The 20,223-nt window shown below is 39.4% G+C and overlaps 1 protein-coding gene across 1 annotated transcript in view; it reads right to left on the bottom strand.

Moving 5' to 3' along the window:
• The window catches only part of VWF (von Willebrand factor), a 147,965-nt gene that overhangs the window by 72,248 nt on the left and 55,494 nt on the right, over positions 1-20,223 (bottom strand). Inside the window, exons 19-27 of the mRNA XM_076345119.1 lie at positions 15,856-15,959; positions 11,687-11,825; positions 9,864-9,998; positions 6,601-6,747; positions 5,788-5,928; positions 4,054-4,173; positions 3,285-3,441; positions 2,566-2,724; positions 1,236-1,371 (exon numbers count right to left, since the gene is read on the bottom strand). Coding sequence (XP_076201234.1) covers positions 1,236-1,371; positions 2,566-2,724; positions 3,285-3,441; positions 4,054-4,173; positions 5,788-5,928; positions 6,601-6,747; positions 9,864-9,998; positions 11,687-11,825; positions 15,856-15,959 — 1,238 coding nt within the window. The remainder of the gene's footprint in view (positions 1-1,235; positions 1,372-2,565; positions 2,725-3,284; positions 3,442-4,053; positions 4,174-5,787; positions 5,929-6,600; positions 6,748-9,863; positions 9,999-11,686; positions 11,826-15,855; positions 15,960-20,223) is intronic.

Raw genomic sequence — 20,223 nt, 5'->3', positions numbered from 1 at the left:
CTTGCTATAAAATTCATTTTTGTGCAATATTTTCTATTGTTTGTACAGATGGTGTAGGCATCTAAATTAGGTGACAGCTATGCAAAAGGATGTTTCCCTAGTGAGGTAAGTTTTCCTAATGTTCTGAAATCTTTTGTGAGCAGCGGCCAGTGTATCAACATTTAAGATAAATTATTATTAGGGATTATAAAAATTAGGGAATAGAGACTCATTTATGAAGACTCTTTTTTGACCTTTTGATGGAATTCAAGGCTCTTTGTGTATACTGTTAAAAAAAAATAATTTAATTGATTAGCCTAACAGTCTCATGCCCTGGGTTTATAGCACAGACTTACGCTAGCCCTGGCAAGAGGCCAGGAATTCAAAGTTCTTACCCATTCAGAGCTTCTGTGAGGTTCAGAGCATTTAGAGCTAAGGTGTTAGTCTGGGCTAATAGCTGCTGCAGTTTTACAACTCAGTTTCTATTAAATCTGGTCAAATTACAAGATGGAAAATTCTCTTGTGTTCACAGCGTTATAAGTGACTAGTGAAAGTATCCATCAAGGGTCTAGACATCCGGAGAATGCCAAACTCCCAGATACTACAGGCCATGACGTAATATGCCACTGGCATATACAGAATGAAAAATCAGTCTCTGCCACGTTGCAGCTGAATGCCCTGACCCTGCATGGTGCACAGCATTGTGCACCCTGCCATTAATTTTATTGTATTTGGAAATGCATGCATGCAGGATCAGGCCATGGGATATCATCTTAAAATCTTGGGGAAATTGGTTTTCCAATAATAGTACACAGTTCCAACTGCTAATAATCTCAGCGAGTTCTAGACTCAGTGCACATTCAGATCTTGCACTACACATAGGATTTTTTTTTAGTACGGGCAGAAGGAAAGACTCTGATGGCTTTATTGATGTTGAATCACACCTTACACAAAAAGAAGTGGAACATCTGAAGCCAGTGGGGCCACCTACACATGGGAAAAGGCCTTTTTTGAAAGGAATTTATGAATTTCACTTGCTTAAATTGAGCTGACATCCTGTAATCCTTACTGTGACTGAAAAACTTCAGCTTCAGATTGTATAAGAAGGGCTACTGACATAAAAGATGGTTTCCAAGCTTCATCTTCAGTGGTATATTTAAAGTTATGTCCAAAAACTCATTCATGCGAATGTGCTTCATCTCTCTAATTCATCCCACTTAAGAAGCATGCGATTTCACTGCACAAACCCATCATACCAAGATTGACAGCGCTGTGGGTCATCTCTGTTCAAAACTATTCTCCTTCCATGCAGGATGTTGACATCTCCAGCTGCACACACAGGACAGTCTTCTGGATTGATGCAATCCAGGGACAATTCATCAAGTATTTTCCCTGTTTCAAAATAGCACAGTAGTATAAAGATGCCAATTTTCATGAATTGCAAAACTAATCATTGCATTTACCCTGCCACTAAAAACATGACAAGGCTTCTGAGTTGGGCTCAAAAGTTCTGAATACTCTGCCTGTGTTATGGTCACTGCCAGTTTGACACAGAGAAGTATTTCCTTCCTTCATAACCACTTTTATTTAGATACTGGAAGTACTTAACCCAGTGTATAACCTGCAATAGCCAGTACCATACAGAAGGTGAACATATCTTTAGAACAAAGCATTGAAGATGACCGGAGAAAATGGCATTTTCCTTTTTACATATATATATTATTGATTTCTCCCAGTATCCCCTACCTCACTCTGATCAGAGATACCAGAGCCCAGAATAGCTATTTTTGGTCTTAAAATACCTATTCACTTTGCCTTCATGTCTTCTTGCTCTGTCCTTAGGAGCTATTTATTCATCTGAGTTTTCACTCTCCTTTTGGATCTTGCTCATCTTTCACTCTTTCCCTTTCTGTCTGTCTTTTCTCTCCCCACCCCGTATTTCCCATATTTTTTGCTTTCCCCTAAGAGATAGCTGATGGGACCAGTTAAGCTGAAAGCTCAGGCTCACAGGAGGATGCCTGCTGGACACTCTCAGGAGCACCAGAGCCTTGCAGGTAGTAAGCAGGTCAAGGCAACAGGTTTCCCCCACTGCGGTAGTTGCTCTGAAGGAGAGCATTTTATGAGTGTCCAGCACCGATTCATACCCTCCTTTAACCACATAACCAACATCCTCTGTTGCTACACAACCCCTAATCCTCCTATCTTCCTTTCTTATCACCCCATTCTCATCCTCTCTTGTTCGTGCTGGCACTATTTCATTCTCCTCTTCTAGGCACCACTTCATGCCCTTCACACACTATGCTCATTTCATGAACTCAAACCAGGATGCCTAATGACCTTCCTCCTCATGCAGTAAGAAATTGTGGTGAAAACACATCAGTAAGCCTGTTAAGGAATTAACTGCTACATCTGCCTTTTGCAATATCCAGCCTTACCAATCTGTGAATATTTCTGGACTATAAGACCTCTTTTCATGCAATAGAAACACTTGGGGGGAAAAAAATAAGACTCTACAGCAATACGTACAAGTACCAGCAGCAGAGCAGAAAAAGGTAAGTAACTGCTTAAAGCAGAAGATGGCCTTACCTGCAGGACAGTGTACATGGCATCCTTCCACACACCGCAGAGGGCACTCCAAAGGCTGTGGGTGCTGGCACGTTATAGGACAAGCAGGTCCACAGCTATTATATCGCCATTCACATTGATAATCTAATCCTTTTTTATTCAGGTCCTCACAGCTTTGTGCTACAGAGTGAAAGAATCAGAGGCAAAAAAATCAAACCAGAGTGTATTCACCTTGCCTCTCAGAACTATGACACCAAACTTGGTACAAAGTGGACCACATACATATAGAAAAAGAAAGATTTCCATTTTTAAATGTATTTATTTTAATACATTCAGGGCAGGCCACTTCTTCACACTTAAAGTTTTTTCCACATAATTAAGTACTTGCTCTAGATCAGAGATATTTGTTTTTGATAAAAATAATTGAAAAAAATGATCTTTAAATTTTAATTAAAAAAAAGAAAATGTACAGAAACCATTTCTTTCTCTATGTTTGTTTGTACCATGGACTATTATATCCCCTTATTGAGGGAATGTTTTTTCCAGATATGGCTCTGAACATAAATAGAAAAGGGAGAGGAAATGTCACCGTGAGCTGCTAGCCCAGTCCCATTAAAGTGAACTTCTCCTGACATCAGTGGGAGCAGAGCTGGATAAGAACAGTCTATCTGAGCCAACAGCTTACTGAGTAAACACTTGAAGCTTTTCACCCAATTCTTCCTCATCTGCCCTCTACTTACGGCACAGAGCTGGTGATCTCCAGTGAACAGCAACACCTTTTTGTGCACAGACATGTGCATAGGCTGCTATAGCATCACAGAAACAAGCACAGTCCCCAATAGATTCGCAAGCACAAGTGTCATACATGCAAATATCTATGTAGGGCTCAGGATTCACCTACAAAAGAGAAATACAGGGTACAGTACACTCACTGATTCCCCTCATCTCCTCCTTCTAGACAGATTTAACCTTCAGATGGTTTGCCTGCTCCATTTGCCAAGAGTTGAGGTACCACATAAATCAGTGCAGGTCGTCTTGCTGATGTCAGCAAGGACCCAAATCAGTCCATGTTCTCAAAGCTGTTATAGACACTACAGTTTATTGTTCCTTAATATTCCCCATATGGAGTAACTTTATATGTTTTGTGCCCTGTTTCCATACCCTCCTGTGCAGCAGCTTGGGTAGAATGCAGTCTGAATGGCATTATATTAGCTCAGCTCCCTCTCCCCTCAAATCTCAACCCTTGTGTTTGACTTCATGTGCCAGTCTCTGGGCTTTAGAGTAAAATTTCCCTCAAGTAGAAGTTATTCTATAGCTTTCTACTAGGTGGTATTCCAAATTTTCCCATCAAGCATCAGCTACAGGACAGGGTCAGAGATGAGAACACCAATTAGTCAGTCTCCTCCAAGTCCTGTGTGCTGTCAGCACAACCATACTTTTCCCCTCAGCTGTAATCAGTGTCAGCACAGATCATGCAGAATTGAATGTGAAACACATGACAATACTCACAAGTTTTTTGCATTCTTCAAAGAGATCCCCAGACAAAATGCTGCATGATGTTTCTACCATCACCTGCTTCACTATGTTTCCATTACACAGTGGAGACATCAAGGTCTGTTCCCGGTTGGGCTTAATATTGTAAGAGACAAGCACACATTGCATTAGCTTTGCTTCAGGACCTCAGGACTCTTCAAATTGAAGTAAGAGACTCACTAGCACTAGACATTTTTCATGAGAAAGGAAATCGTCAGGACAAATCCTGCCATGGCAGAACACAGAGTAGAGCAGGTCACCTCCCACATTTTCTCCAGCTCTTACTTGTATGCTGCAGTTTTAACATAGATATTTCGATGACAGAGAGTCTCACTGTACCAAACATCCACCCGAAAAATGATCATTCACAGCTCTACAGAAGGCCCACAAGACTCAAAATACGATCAGTCTTCAGCAGACAATACCCATGGCCACTGCTCAGTAGTCTCCCCCTCTCCCATTTAATTTATTTAAGAACAAGGAGCACTAGTATTGACACGGCATTTATCACGGAGACAGTCTGCAGGTTCTGTCCTGTGCCTATTACACTGAAACAAGGAGCTGCTCCTTCTCAGTCATACCCTGCGGTCTCACTCCTCCCCTGCGGTCTCACTCCTCATTATTGCAACTTCTTCTGTGCTCCAATCAAGTCATATCTAAAAAGTGACATTCAGCAAGGTAATACTTTGGCTTTGTCACGCTTGCAGATAATTTATCCAACTAACCCAAAAGATTTCATGTGATCAAAAATAAATGCTTCATTTTATTTTCTGATAATTTAAATCTTCTAAGGAAAGACCTAAAAAAGGCCTTTTTTTCCCCCTCTTTCTCTGAAAATTTAGACGAATTTTCAAGAGAAAGTTTTCAGCCTCAAAAGCATCATCTGAATGAAATGCTTCATTTTACAAATGACAAAATAAGTTGTCTTCAAGTTGTTTCCTCTCACTTTTTGATTTGGAAATACTTTTAGCTATAATTATTTGTCAGATCAAGACAATCTTATTATTCAATTTCATTCTTTCAAAACTCTGTATTTGAAAAAGAGGAAGTATACTCTCATGTGTAGCATAACTAGTACCCCATGAAATCACCTAATCTCTGGCACCAGGACATAGATAACACTTTCAGATAGCAGGTAACCTCCTCAAAATTCAGAAGCAGTGATAGCATGGCAATAAGTTCTTACATCCCCTCCTGTATCTTGCTTTTTCTGTTCAAGCCTCTCCAATCTGAAAATAATAACTAAATGCTCTTTAAAAAAGATTGAGCAGCATATAGAAAGAAACTAATCTCTGCATTCAGTTGTTCATAAATGGACAGACTAAGATTTGGGATATAAAAGTTTGGATAGGGAAATACAAATTTTTTATCTGAACTCCTCCGTCTGAAAATTACAGCTGGTTTTTTTTAGATTAAGCTCTAAAATGAGATTTCCAGTTATACCTGGATTTCAAGCATCTGGGCTGGCAAACTCTATGAACAGCCTCTACCGTACAGATTGGCTATTTTAACATTCATCTGAAGCCAGGCAGCGCAGAGGCCTTAAATAAGCTAATTGATCTTTTATCGGATTTCAAGAAATATTATTTGGCAAAAATATGGGGGAAGGAGTTCATTTCTATTTATTTTTATCCTTTCAAACCTCTTTGCCCACTCTTGAGTGATACTGTAACCTGTATTAATTAGTTTTCACAGTTCATTCATAGTCACCTTTTCAACATCAGCACAGTATGGATTAACTTTCCAAGAATTCCCAAAGTCAACTGGATCTACTTCAAGTTGTTCATTGCTGCTAGTCAAATCATTGTTTTGGATTCCATCAAAATTTCCACACAGACCACACACTTGATCCTTGCAGGGAAAGAAACACAAAATACGTAAATCTTACATCTATAGACTGGCTTAGGGTTTTGTTAAGAAGTCTTTTTAGACTCGTGCTTTAATGGCACGAGGCTTAAAAACTGAGTTATCCCTGGCCTTGCCAAGTTCACTAAAATAGACATAGTCTCTCACAGAGAACGTTTAGCTCCTATTCCCATTCTGCTTAGCTGAAAGTAGGACCATACTGTCTCCAAGGACCCCAGGAAGCAAGATGACAACTCCAATCAGTGGTGACTGTTGGCTTTATTTGAGTATGTCCCTGGCTCTGTTTGGAGTATGTCCTACAATCCCATTTTATTTCTGGAGATGACTGTCCTATCACCATCACTAGTAAATCTGGCTCCTTATACTGCTCTTCTTGAATACAGAAGAAATCACTCAAGGCATGGTTACTCTGAGGCACCACAGCATTCATCCTTTCTGTCATAGCTTATCTCCAATGACCCAGAATTTAGCCTTTATAGTTGAACTACCAGGAAAGTAAGCAACCCTTACGGTATTACAAAAAAATCCCTTCATTTTCAAGCAAGTGCCTAATACTCCATGGAAATCTATCAGCATGCCTGTATAAAACAATGCTATTCCCCAGAGACAGGGTAAGTGCATTCTTTAGTGAGAAGAAGTAAAGCAAAAAACACTTACTTCGAAATTGCCTTTTAAGATAACTGAGACTCCCATGGCCAGATCCCAGGTCACACTGATGCTTTTGCCCAGTAAAATGATGTAATAACGGCCAGACCTCATGACTTCTAAATCATTGTCATCTTTAGGAGGTACCTTGATGTTTACCTGAACAAGAAAAGCACATTGCACTATCGACCATGTCTCTAATTACTATTTCATGTAGGTCACTTTCCCAGTGGGACACGTGCTCATAAGTTAACAGCTATTTTCAAACATGCTGTTCTCCAGAGAACAGATAATTCCCATACACTATACAGGTGCCCCGGAGCACTTGCAAAACTGTAAGCAAGGTATGGGTAAGGGACTGATTACAAGCTTGTCTCTACACTGAAAAGTTGCTGTGGATAAATTATTGCCTTAGAAACAACACTTCTGAACAGCAAATTGGAACACAAGTAGGGTATTTCAATCTCATCACATTTCTATAATTTTGAATGAGGCAATGTCCCTTGTGCTCCCGGGGTATAACAAACACTCACCACAAATGGTGACACACAAAGCAATGACTGCTGAACAGAAGGAGGGCTTATGAAGAGGACAGGGTATACCCAATTAATGATCAGTTTAGTATTTGGTCAATGGTTCATTGAATAATTACGTTTTATTTTTATTTCATCTTTTTAGGAAACTAACAATTCTGTGCTCCTGAGGCAGGTAGCGACATAAGGGCTGGCTAGGTTTAAGTGTAATGTGAACTGGGAGAATCACATGCATCGGTGGCCTCTGAAGGACCAGAGCCTGATTCTGAAGTCAAGAAGGACTTTCTTCTCAACCAGCTACACCAACAGGAAAAATCCTGAGCGATTCCTTTCGGTGTCTCTTCATTTCTCCTTCACTTTCAATTCCCCTGTGTGCCTCTTTCTCTTTCCATCTGGCTGCAAATTCACCACCTCCAGCTACCAAGAACTTAAGAGATTAATTTAAAATGCTTTCTTTCACACTGTAATCCCCTTTCAATGGGAACGCCAATAGGATTATTAACCACATTTGGAGAGAAAGTTCTGGCATGGCTGTTACTTTAAGCACCACTAATGCATTAACTAAAATCTGCTTAATTGTGGAAGAGGCAGATGAAAACTTTCAATCAGTACAAATAGTGATTAAAGCAAGGGAGAAAGAGGAGCCCACAAACCATTCATCCACTCCCTAGTTTGAGGGCAAAATACTTCCTTATCCCACTATTCCTTCTTGCTCAATTCAGTAAAAACTCAGTACTGTAACTCAATTCTCTTCACCTCTGGGGTATTACCAGAAACTATCCCCAGAGAAGACATCCTCCAAGGATCTCCTAAAGAGGGCCTTCAATATCTTTAGGGGAAGAATATGTTAAAAGAGACTATTTTAGGAACTGGAAGCTTTTTCATCTTCTTCCACGCCCAATGTATTACTATACAGTCTAGTCACACTTCATCACTTATCTTCTAAATATCTACAGTAGTCTCTGTCTTTCCAAACTAAGGCAAAAACCAGAGGAGGACAAAATTGAGCTGGGAGGTTGACCTAAATTACAGAATTTCTATGTTTATGGAGGCTTTTTGCCCAAGCATGAAGTCATAAATTTTTGACCTTGCAAACTGGCATATTTATTTGTTTCAGAAGAGCAAAAATGATTTCACAATTTTATTTTTTTTTTAATGTGAGCCAGAACTGTAGCATGCAGATACTTCAGTTAAGCCCCTCTTTACTTATAAACTAGAAGCTGCTTTCAAAACAGTATCATCTCAAAACAACGCTGCTTGGAAACATTTTAATGGTAAAAAAAGAGTTGATTCTGCTGCTTGCTTCTAAGGATTCTTGTGGAAAAAGAGTGTAGGAAGTCATCACTGGGTGAGAATTTGCCTGAGTCTTCATATCAGTTGTTTTTCCTTAATCTCTCCTTTGGTTGCTGTTATTTCTAAGAAAACCTGCTCTAGATATTACACTGAGCCTTAAACTCTCTAGAAAGACAGCTAAAAATTCAGTCAAGGTCATGTGGACAGACTTGTGATACAGACCTAGCTTTTGCAAGGACATACTCTCTCGGGAACCAAACATTCTCTATTGCTGGAGTTGCTGGATGACTAATCACCTCTTGTCTTTTCTGGCCCTCCTTTAGGTGTCCAAACGGAATCACAGCTCTTCTGAAAATCTGTCACCTAAATAAGCTTTCGGACAAAGCCTGGCTCTATAGACTGATCCCTGCACTACTATTCACCCTCACCCAAGTAGGGGATTCTTTAGCAGTGTAAATAAAGAATTGGTTGGGCAACCAATATGTCTTATGTTTATTCCTCCAACAACCAAAAGCCTACATGGATCTATGCTGTCAAGATGCACTGCACAGACACTATTAATAATGGTATGTTTTACGTGTTCCCGTCATGCTTCAGTGGCATGCAGCAATTTGCAGGCAATTTGCAGGCTATGCAAAACCTGGTACAGCTTTGTCTGTTAACCCAAAACAAGGCAAATGTAGAGTGGTTTCACGTTTCACTGGGAACATTTTTGCAAAGCTCTGGTCCAGATGCCAGTTCAGAGCACAGTACTTCTGAGAACTGAGCAACTGAAACACTATAATCCACTGTAGCTCTGTAATGTTTGCATACAGACGGTCTTAATTATTACAGTGCCCAAGGCAAGGAGCTGACCTCTGCCCTTTGGAAAGCTTGTTTTCCTGCCGTGAAGGGACATGGGAGATGGAAGTGATTCTTGGTCAATTCTTCGGTGTTCATTGGTAGGAAAGGGGAAAAAAAGAAGAATCCAGTCATCTGGATTTTCCATCTGACAATTTAACAAGGGGAAGGATAGTTGATATTTGCCTCTGCAGTATCAACTTGTTTCACCCATGAATTCTTTTTTTTCTGTGCGCTCAGTTCTTCAGAAGGCTAAATTGGGTCTGAAGCTTTACTAGTCATGGGACAGTCACTTCTTTTTGCTCTTCCTTGCACTTAACCTTGCTTGAAATAGACTTTAGACCTCCCATGTTTAGAAAGGGCATTCCTCATATGAGCTTGCATTGAACAGCATTCTTACCTGAGATAAATTTATTGGCATCAAGCAGAAATACCAAAATGGCATTATACCTCTGGGAGCAAAATGGATAATTATAATCCTCCTGATCCGTTCATTTTATGATCTAATTTTCAAGAACCACTGAGCATGAGATCATTCATGCCTCATCTTACTAAACAACCTGGAATTCTTTTCCCCCCAAAATGGAAAAAGAACAGAAGCGTACGTACATTTCCATTAAACAACTCTATTTCCCCACTTTCATACAGAATGATAATCCTTTTGGTGCACTTTTCTCCAGTGAAGCCACAGCCTTCATTTGAAATTAGTATCCGGAATGTCCCAGAGTCATCCTTGCAGAAATCCTATCAGATGAAAATAAATGAATGAGTCTCATTAATGTGGAACTTCAAAAAACACATATAGATCTACGGAGAAAAAGGAAGCCTCAAATAATACCCTGTGTACTCTGTGGCCAGTAAGATATATGTTGGCATGCCAACTGTTCCTATATTAATTTATTTTGTGCTTAGCATTGATATTCATGTGGTCCACCCCTTCAAGAATGAGGCCCACTCTGCTAGTGACACACACGCGTGCATATTTTGCAGGGAGTATCCATGCTATTACAGTATCTGTGATATTTTAAACATGTACAATGGTCACAGTATACATCTTAATACACGTATATTAATTGATTTAACAGTGAAAACAAGACTCTGCAGCTTTAATGATAAAATTAAAATATAAACCTAGAAGGTTAGGTTAGAAAGAAGGGTTAGAAAGAAACTTGCTGCACAGTTTGGAGCAAAATGTTTGATGCCCATGTTTTCCCACCTGTACATGAATAATAATTACAATAATGTCAACCTATTTCTTGGGGAGCAATTAGGTCATTTAATGTAATTTTAAATCAAATATCTCTGAGATGCATGAAGAGTCAGTACTACGTTTATATGATGACTCATGACTATCAGACCTTTTAGTTTTTTGGGTTTATTTCAGTATACACCTTTTAAGAAAAAGACCCTGTCTATAGTTCTGTGCCTGTCGTCTGAGGAAAACAGATCTCATTTTCATTTTAAGTAGTTTTGTAGTACTGTATGCTATTACTGCCCATAAGACCTTTACACAGAGCTCTCACTAGTGTCAGAGCAATCATTCCTCTAAGGTAATCGAGCTGGCATCAAGGTGGGAGCACATTTCAAAGACCTAGCCAGAGACAGGTTGATCACGCTTTCCTGCCCAAGGAGAACTGCAAGGAGGAATGGGCCTCATTAAAAGGGTCTGGGTGGAAAAAAGTAGCCCACGCAAGAAACATGACACTTTCTAACTGCAGAAGACTGATGTTATCTATTAGCAGTGGATCTGTCTAGTGTTAGACCAAATTTTCAGAGAAACTCTTTTTCTTTTGCACACGCACTTTTAAATGCACAATGATTTGCATCTGTAGATGAGCTTTAATCTTCTTTAGCACTCTAAATTTCAAGCTGCTCCCACAAATCACAGGGTGACATTAGTGTGCTCTATCTTTATCCGTATTGGATATTGTCAATGTACCCAAACAGGTTGGTGCATGGAACAGGACAGTGACTTTGCCAAAGTGAACAAGCAGAGTCTGTGCTCTGGACACATTGGAGAAGGTTCACCAAGCACTTCTCATCTCACTGAGTCAGACAGTAAGCCATCACTACAGGATAAAGCGGCTAGTGGGGAATGAGGAAGGATTGACTTATGGGTATCTACAGTTCTTTGTTAGAGATGAGATTCAGACAGCTCCTTTCCGTACCATGCTGCTATCATATCATTTATGACTGCCAGCTAGACGCATGACAACCTAACTCACTTCTATAGAGCACAATGCAATCTTCATATTTCTCAAGGCATCTTTGAAGTCATCAATAAGCTCTTCTCTCCTCTACCATACACCTGGCTTAGTAACTACAAATACTTTACTGTGATTTATCCAAATGTTGGACTTCTCTCCTGGTATAAAACATCTTATATTATCAGACATATTATCAGACAGCTTCAGCGTTTGACATATTCTTACCTGAACTAATACATATTGACAATTTCCTGGAAACTTGTATTTCAATCCATCAAATGTCAAATAATGAGCTGTACCAATAACAGTGCAGGTGCCATCACACGTATTTTTGGTGCATTCCCACTTTCGACCACGGCACACACTGTAACAGAGAAAACAAGTCAGTGACAGTTATAATTATTTCCAATGTATATAATAAGCAAGAGAATGCAAGGTGCTTTAGGCAAAGCGAAAGAGCAAAAGTTTCTGCCTCCAGGAGCTCATGATCTGAAGACTGTCCAAAAGACATACAAGTGGTGATAAGCTACTATCTTGCCTTGTTCTGCTCTTTTTCCTGGGCCTGGGTCAGGGAGTAACCTAGTACAGACCAAACAGGAGCATTGTTCCCCTGTGTTTTAACCCGGACATCAGCTGCAGCTCTGTGAGGAACCTCTGCAGTTGTCTGAGCTGCTGTCCGTCCTCAGGTATGTTCCCAGCAGATCCTCTCTGTGTTTGGCCTTGAGAAGGTACTCTTAGAGGGCTCCATGCCCGGGCTGCTGGAATTCTTCTCTAGACAGACTTCCATAGCTATGTTACGCTACTATGCACCAGATGACAATCTCTCTCATTAACATAAATTAGCATATGTTAACATTGGGTGCATAAACCCAAATAGTGCATTAACAGGTTAAGTGAATAAGGGATATGTTTCTCTTTTTCTTACAAGCTGCATGAAGGAGTATGTGCTTTTTGAACCTCCCTGTTACAAAAAGAGGACTGGACAGAGCCTGTTGGAATATTTCATAATACTATTAGTATTTTATTTTGGATATGCTGCTCTGCTCAGAGTATCCTTTTAGAAAAACAGTTTGATTACCCTGTAAGGACCATTACAGGTTAAATACAAAGTATAATATCAGCAACCCCATTTTTATTTGCAGTACTGTCCGTTTTTCCTCATTGAAAGCCAAAATAGTAGTAAATTTAATATCCAACTGATGGCAAAAGGACATGCGTTTACTCTAGTGACCAACTTTTGGGACCAAGTAACCAGAACTGTAATTCAGTCTGCCCAGTGGCTTTTGTTCAGATTATATACTTAAGTATAATACCACCCTTCTCCAAAGAGGTGTGTCTGTTCTCAAATTAAATTCATTCTTCATGATAGTTTATCTGACCTAGCATTTGGAGACATTACCTCGAAGTCTGACAAAGAATACACATATGGATAGAAATTTTTCTTTTGCTGTACACAGGTACACATATACATACACCATCTAAGGAATGTCCTATGGTGTGATACTGTCCCCTGAGGTCTCCTGTGGTGACCGAACCAGAACGTCTGCCCTACCAGAGGATTCAAGTTTGGCGCCATACAAATCGGACTCCAATTCTTTTATCTTTTATCTTGGTGTAACTCAATTGGTTTCAGTGTAATTATACCAGTGTAACAGACAGAAGAAAATATAGTAGGGCTCCTAGTCTTCATGATGGCACCAAGCCAGCCATATTCAACACCAATCATTATTAAGTTTCTAAGAGTTTCCAAGAACATTTGTATCCTTTCATTGCTGTGATACATAATAGTGTAAATCTTACATGGTACCCTGATAAATAAGGCTCAAGGAGGTAAATACCATTATCCTCATGTTACAATGAGGGAAAGAGGGAAATTGAGAAATAAAGAAGAGACTTTATAGCATCCACCCAGTCCTCTTGCCCTTTTCCAGAGCTATCCTGGAGAACGACAAGCCTTGCTACAAAAGTTGCAGGTATGAAAGGGGATCTTTTCCTTGTCATCCACGGGCTTTTGATCAGTGAAATAAATTGATTTGCAAGAGACTGAGCAAACAAAATAAAAAACAAGGTCAACGAAGCATAAAATCTGCTCTTTTGTTTGTTATTAATTTTGGGGAGTTAGAATGGCATCTGACACCATATCTAATAATCTAATCTAATAATAATAATTTAATAATCTAATAAGCAATAGCTTGCTTGAGGTTGGAGAAACAGTCATCTACTAAATGCTATATGAATGCAGATGGACATCATCACTGCCCCAGGGATTTTCTCATCAAGCTCTATACGGGCAGGGAAAGGGGAATTCTATCCCTGCTTTACAGATGTAAAAACTCAGGGATAAAAAAACCTGAAGTACTTTCCCAAGATCAAATTGCTAACCAAAGAAAAAATGGGTACTGAAGCGAGTTCTCTAGTAATGCCTTAACCCAAGCATAAGCATTGTTTAATCTTGATAACACTTCACAGTATAATAAATATTGCGCAATACATTTTCTTCAAAGAATGAAATTTCAGTAACATGAAACCTATTGCACCCTCTGCTATTAAATCTCTGCTAACAGGTAGAGCAAGACCAAGATTTTGTATATACATGCACAGACAGATTATAAAGTATGTGGTGTAATAAAATTCAGATTAGCAAATTTCTGCTCTGTACTGCTTCATAAATGTTATTCCAAAATTTTGAGCTCTACAATGAATTCCCAATACATAGCATAACAAAAGTTTTGCCACTAGCGTAGACTTGGAGACATTCTGTTGTTCATGAATCAGGGTCTCCCATATGTCAACTCGAATGTAAACGCCAAATCTGACACCTCTGGCTCATATATTGCGTTTGCAGGTGTTCACATCTGGCTAAGAAGAAGTGAGAATGAGAACTCCTGCAACAGCAGTACAAAAAGCAAAAGCAAAAGAAAAGGAAGATCTGACCTCCAAAATACAGACTCTCAATTCTTATTAATTCTCAAAGCAATAGTAATTTCCTATATCACTTTCTAAATGACATTTGACTTGATATTTGCTGAGAACTATCATGAAACTTTTCAAAGTCACATAGTTCAAAAAAGCTCTAGTGATATTTTTGAAGGGACCTTATTTCCAATTTTACTTTCACATTCAAGAAAAATACCTAAAATGAGAGGAAGAACTTTTTATCAATGAGAAAAAACATGATTTCTAACATTTTCTGGACCCTGATATTGAAGAAAATTCTATGTTAGAGGAAATGTCACTTACAATGGCATTGCTAGAAACAAAAGGGCAGTTACAAGAATGAAGCAACATGGTTATGACTATTTTAAGATTGAAGATTATAAGAATGACTGAAAATAAAAAGACTGCGCATGGTTATTGTGAAGAATCTTGTAAATTTCACAATGACACCTAGAAGTTTTACACCTTACTGTTCTTGTTTCAATAAAATTTCCATTGTGTCTGTTTTTCAGCTGAGACACTTTTACCTAGATGCAATGTAAGCAGGTTATACTATATGTATCTATACAAAAATATCAACTTCTCTTCCATCTTCCTCCCTTCAAACCTACTTTTCCCCAAGTCTAATCGTAGTACATGATTCACAATGTAATATGTAGCCGCAAAGGAAAAAAAAATGAAACAAAACACTGGAAGGTCAATATTTCCATATAAAACCATAAAACCTTATATCCAAGTCCAACTTACACTAGTTAGGAGCAGTCCCACTAGTTTAAAAATACAACACCTGATATCACGGTTGCTCAAAGATCAATGTACAAAACAAAAAACAAACCAAATGACTCTTTAATGGTGCTAATTCTCTGATCCAACTCCACCCAGTCATACAGAGGATAACAGAAACGCTGCTCCTGGGGGTGCCACAGAGCGGGGCAGGGACAGTTCAGGTAAAATGTACAAGAGATCCTGAAGTCTAAATTCAAAGAGAACACAGTTTCCACACTGCTGGTGGCTGCACGTCCCACTCCTTGGACTCTTGGAGCTCTGCAGGAAAGGGCTACCATTCCCTCCACCAGCACACATAGAGAACAAAGCACCTCTCCAATGCAGCAAGCGTGCTGTGCAGGCAGAAGCCAAGAATTGTCCAGCAGGCAAATACCCTATACCTTACCCAAGGCTGTTCCGAGGGCTTCCCTCCATGCAAATCTCACAGCCCAGAACTTTCTTTTGAACCTACAAATTCTTTTTCAAGAACCAAGCAGGATAGATAGGGATGTGGGGGAAAGACACAGAGCACTTACTCTTTTCTTCTAAGAAGGTATCACCAACTCCCCCCACTCCTTTCTTTCTTTCTCCTTCTGAACATATCAATGGACTGAGTGCTCATATATTTTTCTTTTTACAACCATGTTAGGTGCTCTAGAGAAAAATGGAAAAATGCAGTTCCAGTGGCTCACCAGGTGTTGCAGTCATTAGTCACTGTCTCTCCCTTGGCATATTCTCTTCCGTTGTGAAAACATGGGCATCTCTCAGGAGCAACACACTTGTTTTCATGTCGCACCTAAGCAAAACACACAGTTTGTCAGCATGCGGGTCTGTTGGTATGTGCCAGTATGCAGAGGAGTAAGCACAAGAACACGTGGATAAAGAATAAAGGGAAGGATAGAGGAAATGGTTCAAGACTATCTGAGGTAAGAAGGGTTCAGCACTGCTAATATTTTTTTCCCATTAACATAAATAGAACTACAGGTATATAAATCACAGTCTTGTGTCGGGGGCTGAACACCAGCTTAAGCTGCTGGGAGAATAAATTAGATTATAGAAGAACTTCATAATGAGAAATCTCAATTTGACGAAAACCAGTATAGCTAACCTGAATATGGAGAGCAGGTGAACAGCACATGCTTCTCACATGCAGCAAACTGGAGGATGGCCTACTAGAAAAGCAGCCAGCTGCAGGGCTCAGCTGGGCTAACAACTGAAGGAGGAGACAAGGATCCACAGTGCCAGAAAAACTCAAGTGCAAATGAAGATTCGGTTGTCACAGACAACACCCCCCCCCAAAAAAGCCCACTCCCCTATCTACTCACCTTTGAAAATTCTAGTAGTCACTCATTTTCTTTCAAATGCCTACTTATTCCCGAAAAGGCAGGATAAATATCAGTCCATTTAAGGCGTTATTCCACTCTCACAGTCACTGTGGCTGGGAAATAGGTCATTATGTCCTGTCTACAATTTTTTCTATTTCAGTTTTACCCTACTGATCTTAGTTTCTCTCTGTATAACAACAAACCATTTGTCCCACTTAAAACAAACAACAAAAAAAACCCAAACAAGTAAAGCCATTAGACTACTCAGTTTTTTCCATTCCTTTTCTCTATTTTTTCTGTGATTACTCCCTTTGCATTTTGAAGACAGCCAGTTTTAGAGTATCAAACAAAACCAAGGCTGGCTACACTGTTTTTCACTTGGACATGGTTCTGCAAAGCCCGGGGTAGGTTTGGCTGATGTTTCATGGAATACCGCAATGGGGAGCACTTCCCCTCCCTCTCATTCAAAAGTCACAAAATATCACCTTCCCACTTTAAACTCTTTCTGTAAAATCATTAAAATAGTTTCTTTTTTTACCATTAAATACAGGCCAATAAGATCAATGTAGTCTGAACGCCAGGTTAATAAAGTAGAATTGCTCTGCCTTTTCCTAAGGGGACCTAGAACTGCCACAGGGAACTACTAATAAAAAGGATTTCACAGCCCAGAGACCCTTCATTCATATTCAGCTCCACATGCTCCATGGCTTATGGGGAGCTATATTATGCCAAATAAACTCACGCCGATAGAAGCAAGATGGAAACAAAGAAATGCTTTTCTAGATGATAGAGCTGGGGCTCTGCCTCGGACTTAATCTCCACAAAGGACAGGGAAGCAAACAGGCCAGAAAGGACCATATGTTTCCAAGGCTGTTTAATTCCTTCCTGCCTTCCTTCCTGGTGGCATTCAGGAAAAAAGCAATATATATGACACCACACTTATGGCTACATTTCTGATTTTTTCCAGTGTTGGGCAACACAGGTCACTATAGACTTGAGGGCTAGCCTCTGGATACAAAACTTGGGATTAGATTTGTGGTTAGTAAAAGGAGGATTAGGACCTCTTCTACTTGCTCCCTCACACATTGACACAAAGCTAGTCACAGCCTATCCCCAACTCTAAAAACTTAATTGACTGGTATTAGTATTTCCATCACAAGCGTATGGCCACCATGAAACTACAGTGCAGCAACTGTTAATCCACTGACAAAGAGGGAAGACTACCTTGTCTGAACACTGCAGAGCGGGTGGGTGGGATTTAGAAAGCTGGACATAAATACCCAAAGTGGGCTTTGACCAGAAGACTAATTATTTTTGCTGCAAAACCCAATGGATGATGATTTTAATAGTAACACACAATCTATTGATCATATTGACACCACATCCAAAAGCTGGTATATCTGGCAGCCCGATGCCATGCCGTGTTACAAGTCTGTTGAGCACAGTACCATGTGGTACTACCAGGCCAGTGGCATTACTCACAAACAGCTGGACTTCCTGTGTAAGTCTCTCAATCTATCAATAGATAGCATTTAATACAGGAGATCTAAGTCCTGAGTGCCTGAGGTGGTGGGAGGTAACCACAAGAAAAGACACAGGTTTGTAATGAGAACAGCTGCTGTTCACACCATCTCACACCCGTACGAGGATGCTCCTGAGAGCGTGTCCATGGGATTATAAGTGGTTGACTAGCTGGTGAAGCCACCCTCTACTTGGGGATCTGACAGAAATGTCCATTGTTTCCTTGCTCTGTCTTATTAATTGTTAAGCCTTGACAAATCTTGCAAAAGGAAGGACAGTATTACAGGTTTCAGAACCTTTAAGATACTTCTCCCCTAAACTCTGCCTCGATGAGGCTGAATTTTAATCTCTCTTGGTCAACACAATTTTGATGAGTATCTCACTGTCAAGGGAAGCTCAGATTTTCACTCTGTTCCTCCTGATACACCTGAGGGCTCCAGCACAAAGTCAGCCAAAGGTAGAAAGGAGTAAGGGATTAAGTAAAGGAAGTGGGTCAGATTAGAACCCAATAGCTGACACGTTTTAACTAAAACAGCCTGGCACCATTTCTGTGCAAAGACAGGTCAAAAACATGTTAGGACAGACCACTCAACATGTGCTTGTTTACACTTGACCTTTCTTATGTTAGTTGTATGCTTCATATGTTTGTTTTATGAAGCATTATCCTTGGGCAGATGCACATACCAGAAAGCTGGTACGCACCTCCTCGTAAAGACTCTGTCATGTTGTTACATAGGTTAAGCCTACACTGAAGAATACACAACAGAGCTAGCAGGAAAATCAAAATAGCACTCTAAGTTTCTGTTGAAAACAGTTTGCAGGAAAAAAAAACCCTTTCAAACTTTCCTGGTTAAAATGTTTAGGGTTTTTTTTTCCTTTTTCTACTAACATATCATATTTTTAGAAATAGTACTGTTTCAGCAGCCAGAATACAATAAAATGTTTCATTTCAATTTTAAACCTTAATTTTGCTTCAGTTGTTGGAAATTGAAAGAAATTAATTTTCTAGTTTTGAAGTGTCTGGATTTTTTGCTTTCTGATTGTTCTGCTCCTCTTTTTCCCCAGAAAGGTGGTTAACACTCCATTTGTATATTTATTAATATTTTTCCAATGGGAAAAGCCTGGAGTGCAGTAAACTAATCTGAGAAAGCATATTTTTCCCCACACTTCTGCACATATGTTATGATTTATCTTTTCTGCTCTGCAAAAGGGTGACAAGTATGGAGAATTTCCCACCCACCAGATGATCAAAGACAGAAAAAAGAATTACTTTTCATGACATGTTGAACATTTTTATTTTCAAAAAAATCAAAACAATGTAAAATATTAAGCCAAGATGAACTGGAAAACTTATTTTTCAGTTGAAAGAAATTAGTTTTCATCTGCATTTTCTGCCTGGGGAAATAATCAATTGATTGATTGGCAATTTCTCATCAAAAATTCAGCAAATTTTCCAATTCAAATCTAGGCAACTGCAGCATCATGTTCGTGAACAATCCTTGATTATTGTTTTTTATTATTTTTCAGATATGTAATTCAAAATTGGCAGGCAATTTGTGCATACAGATTTTAGACTATGGATTCCTCCATTTAAGACTGATAACTCAGCTAACTGATCTATAAACATCTCTTTATATACATAGGGATAACGTTGCACTTAATTACATATTAACTGCTACATATACTTGCAAATTGTACTAGAGAGTTGTTTACGTAAACTACATATCTTTGACTGTGTTTCCTGATGGTATGAACCATTTTAGAGAAGAAGATGAATTTTTTTTGCTAATAAGTTATCCATGACCATTCATAATTTTTATATACTACTGTACCACAAGAGAAAAAAAAAATCTTCAGTAAAATGGCACAATTTCTTCCAGAGTGATGATATCTGCAAATATTTATTCCCATATATGTTCAGTAATCTGTTACTTCCCACAGACATTACTACAAACAGTAGCTCACCTCCGTGAGTGCTTGTAAATTAGGCAGGATTACAGAACACCAACAAGGGAGACTGACTGGTAAAAGAAATAGTAATACCTTTTTCCGGTCCCTTTATTGCTCAGCTCTGTTGGTACAAGTCTGGAAAACACAGACTTCATGACTTTACAGTGCTTTCCTTCAATGTGCCCAAAGTCTCTAAGGTAGAGAAAGGCAGGATGGAAAGGAGAGCCCGGTCACCACCCCAAATCCTTCCGTCTTCAGCAACTG

This window comes from Aptenodytes patagonicus, chromosome 1 (genome assembly GCF_965638725.1).
Source record: "Aptenodytes patagonicus chromosome 1, bAptPat1.pri.cur, whole genome shotgun sequence".
In the NCBI taxonomy this organism is placed as follows: Eukaryota; Metazoa; Chordata; class Aves; order Sphenisciformes; family Spheniscidae; genus Aptenodytes; species Aptenodytes patagonicus.
This window is presented reverse-complemented; position numbering and strand designations above follow the sequence as displayed.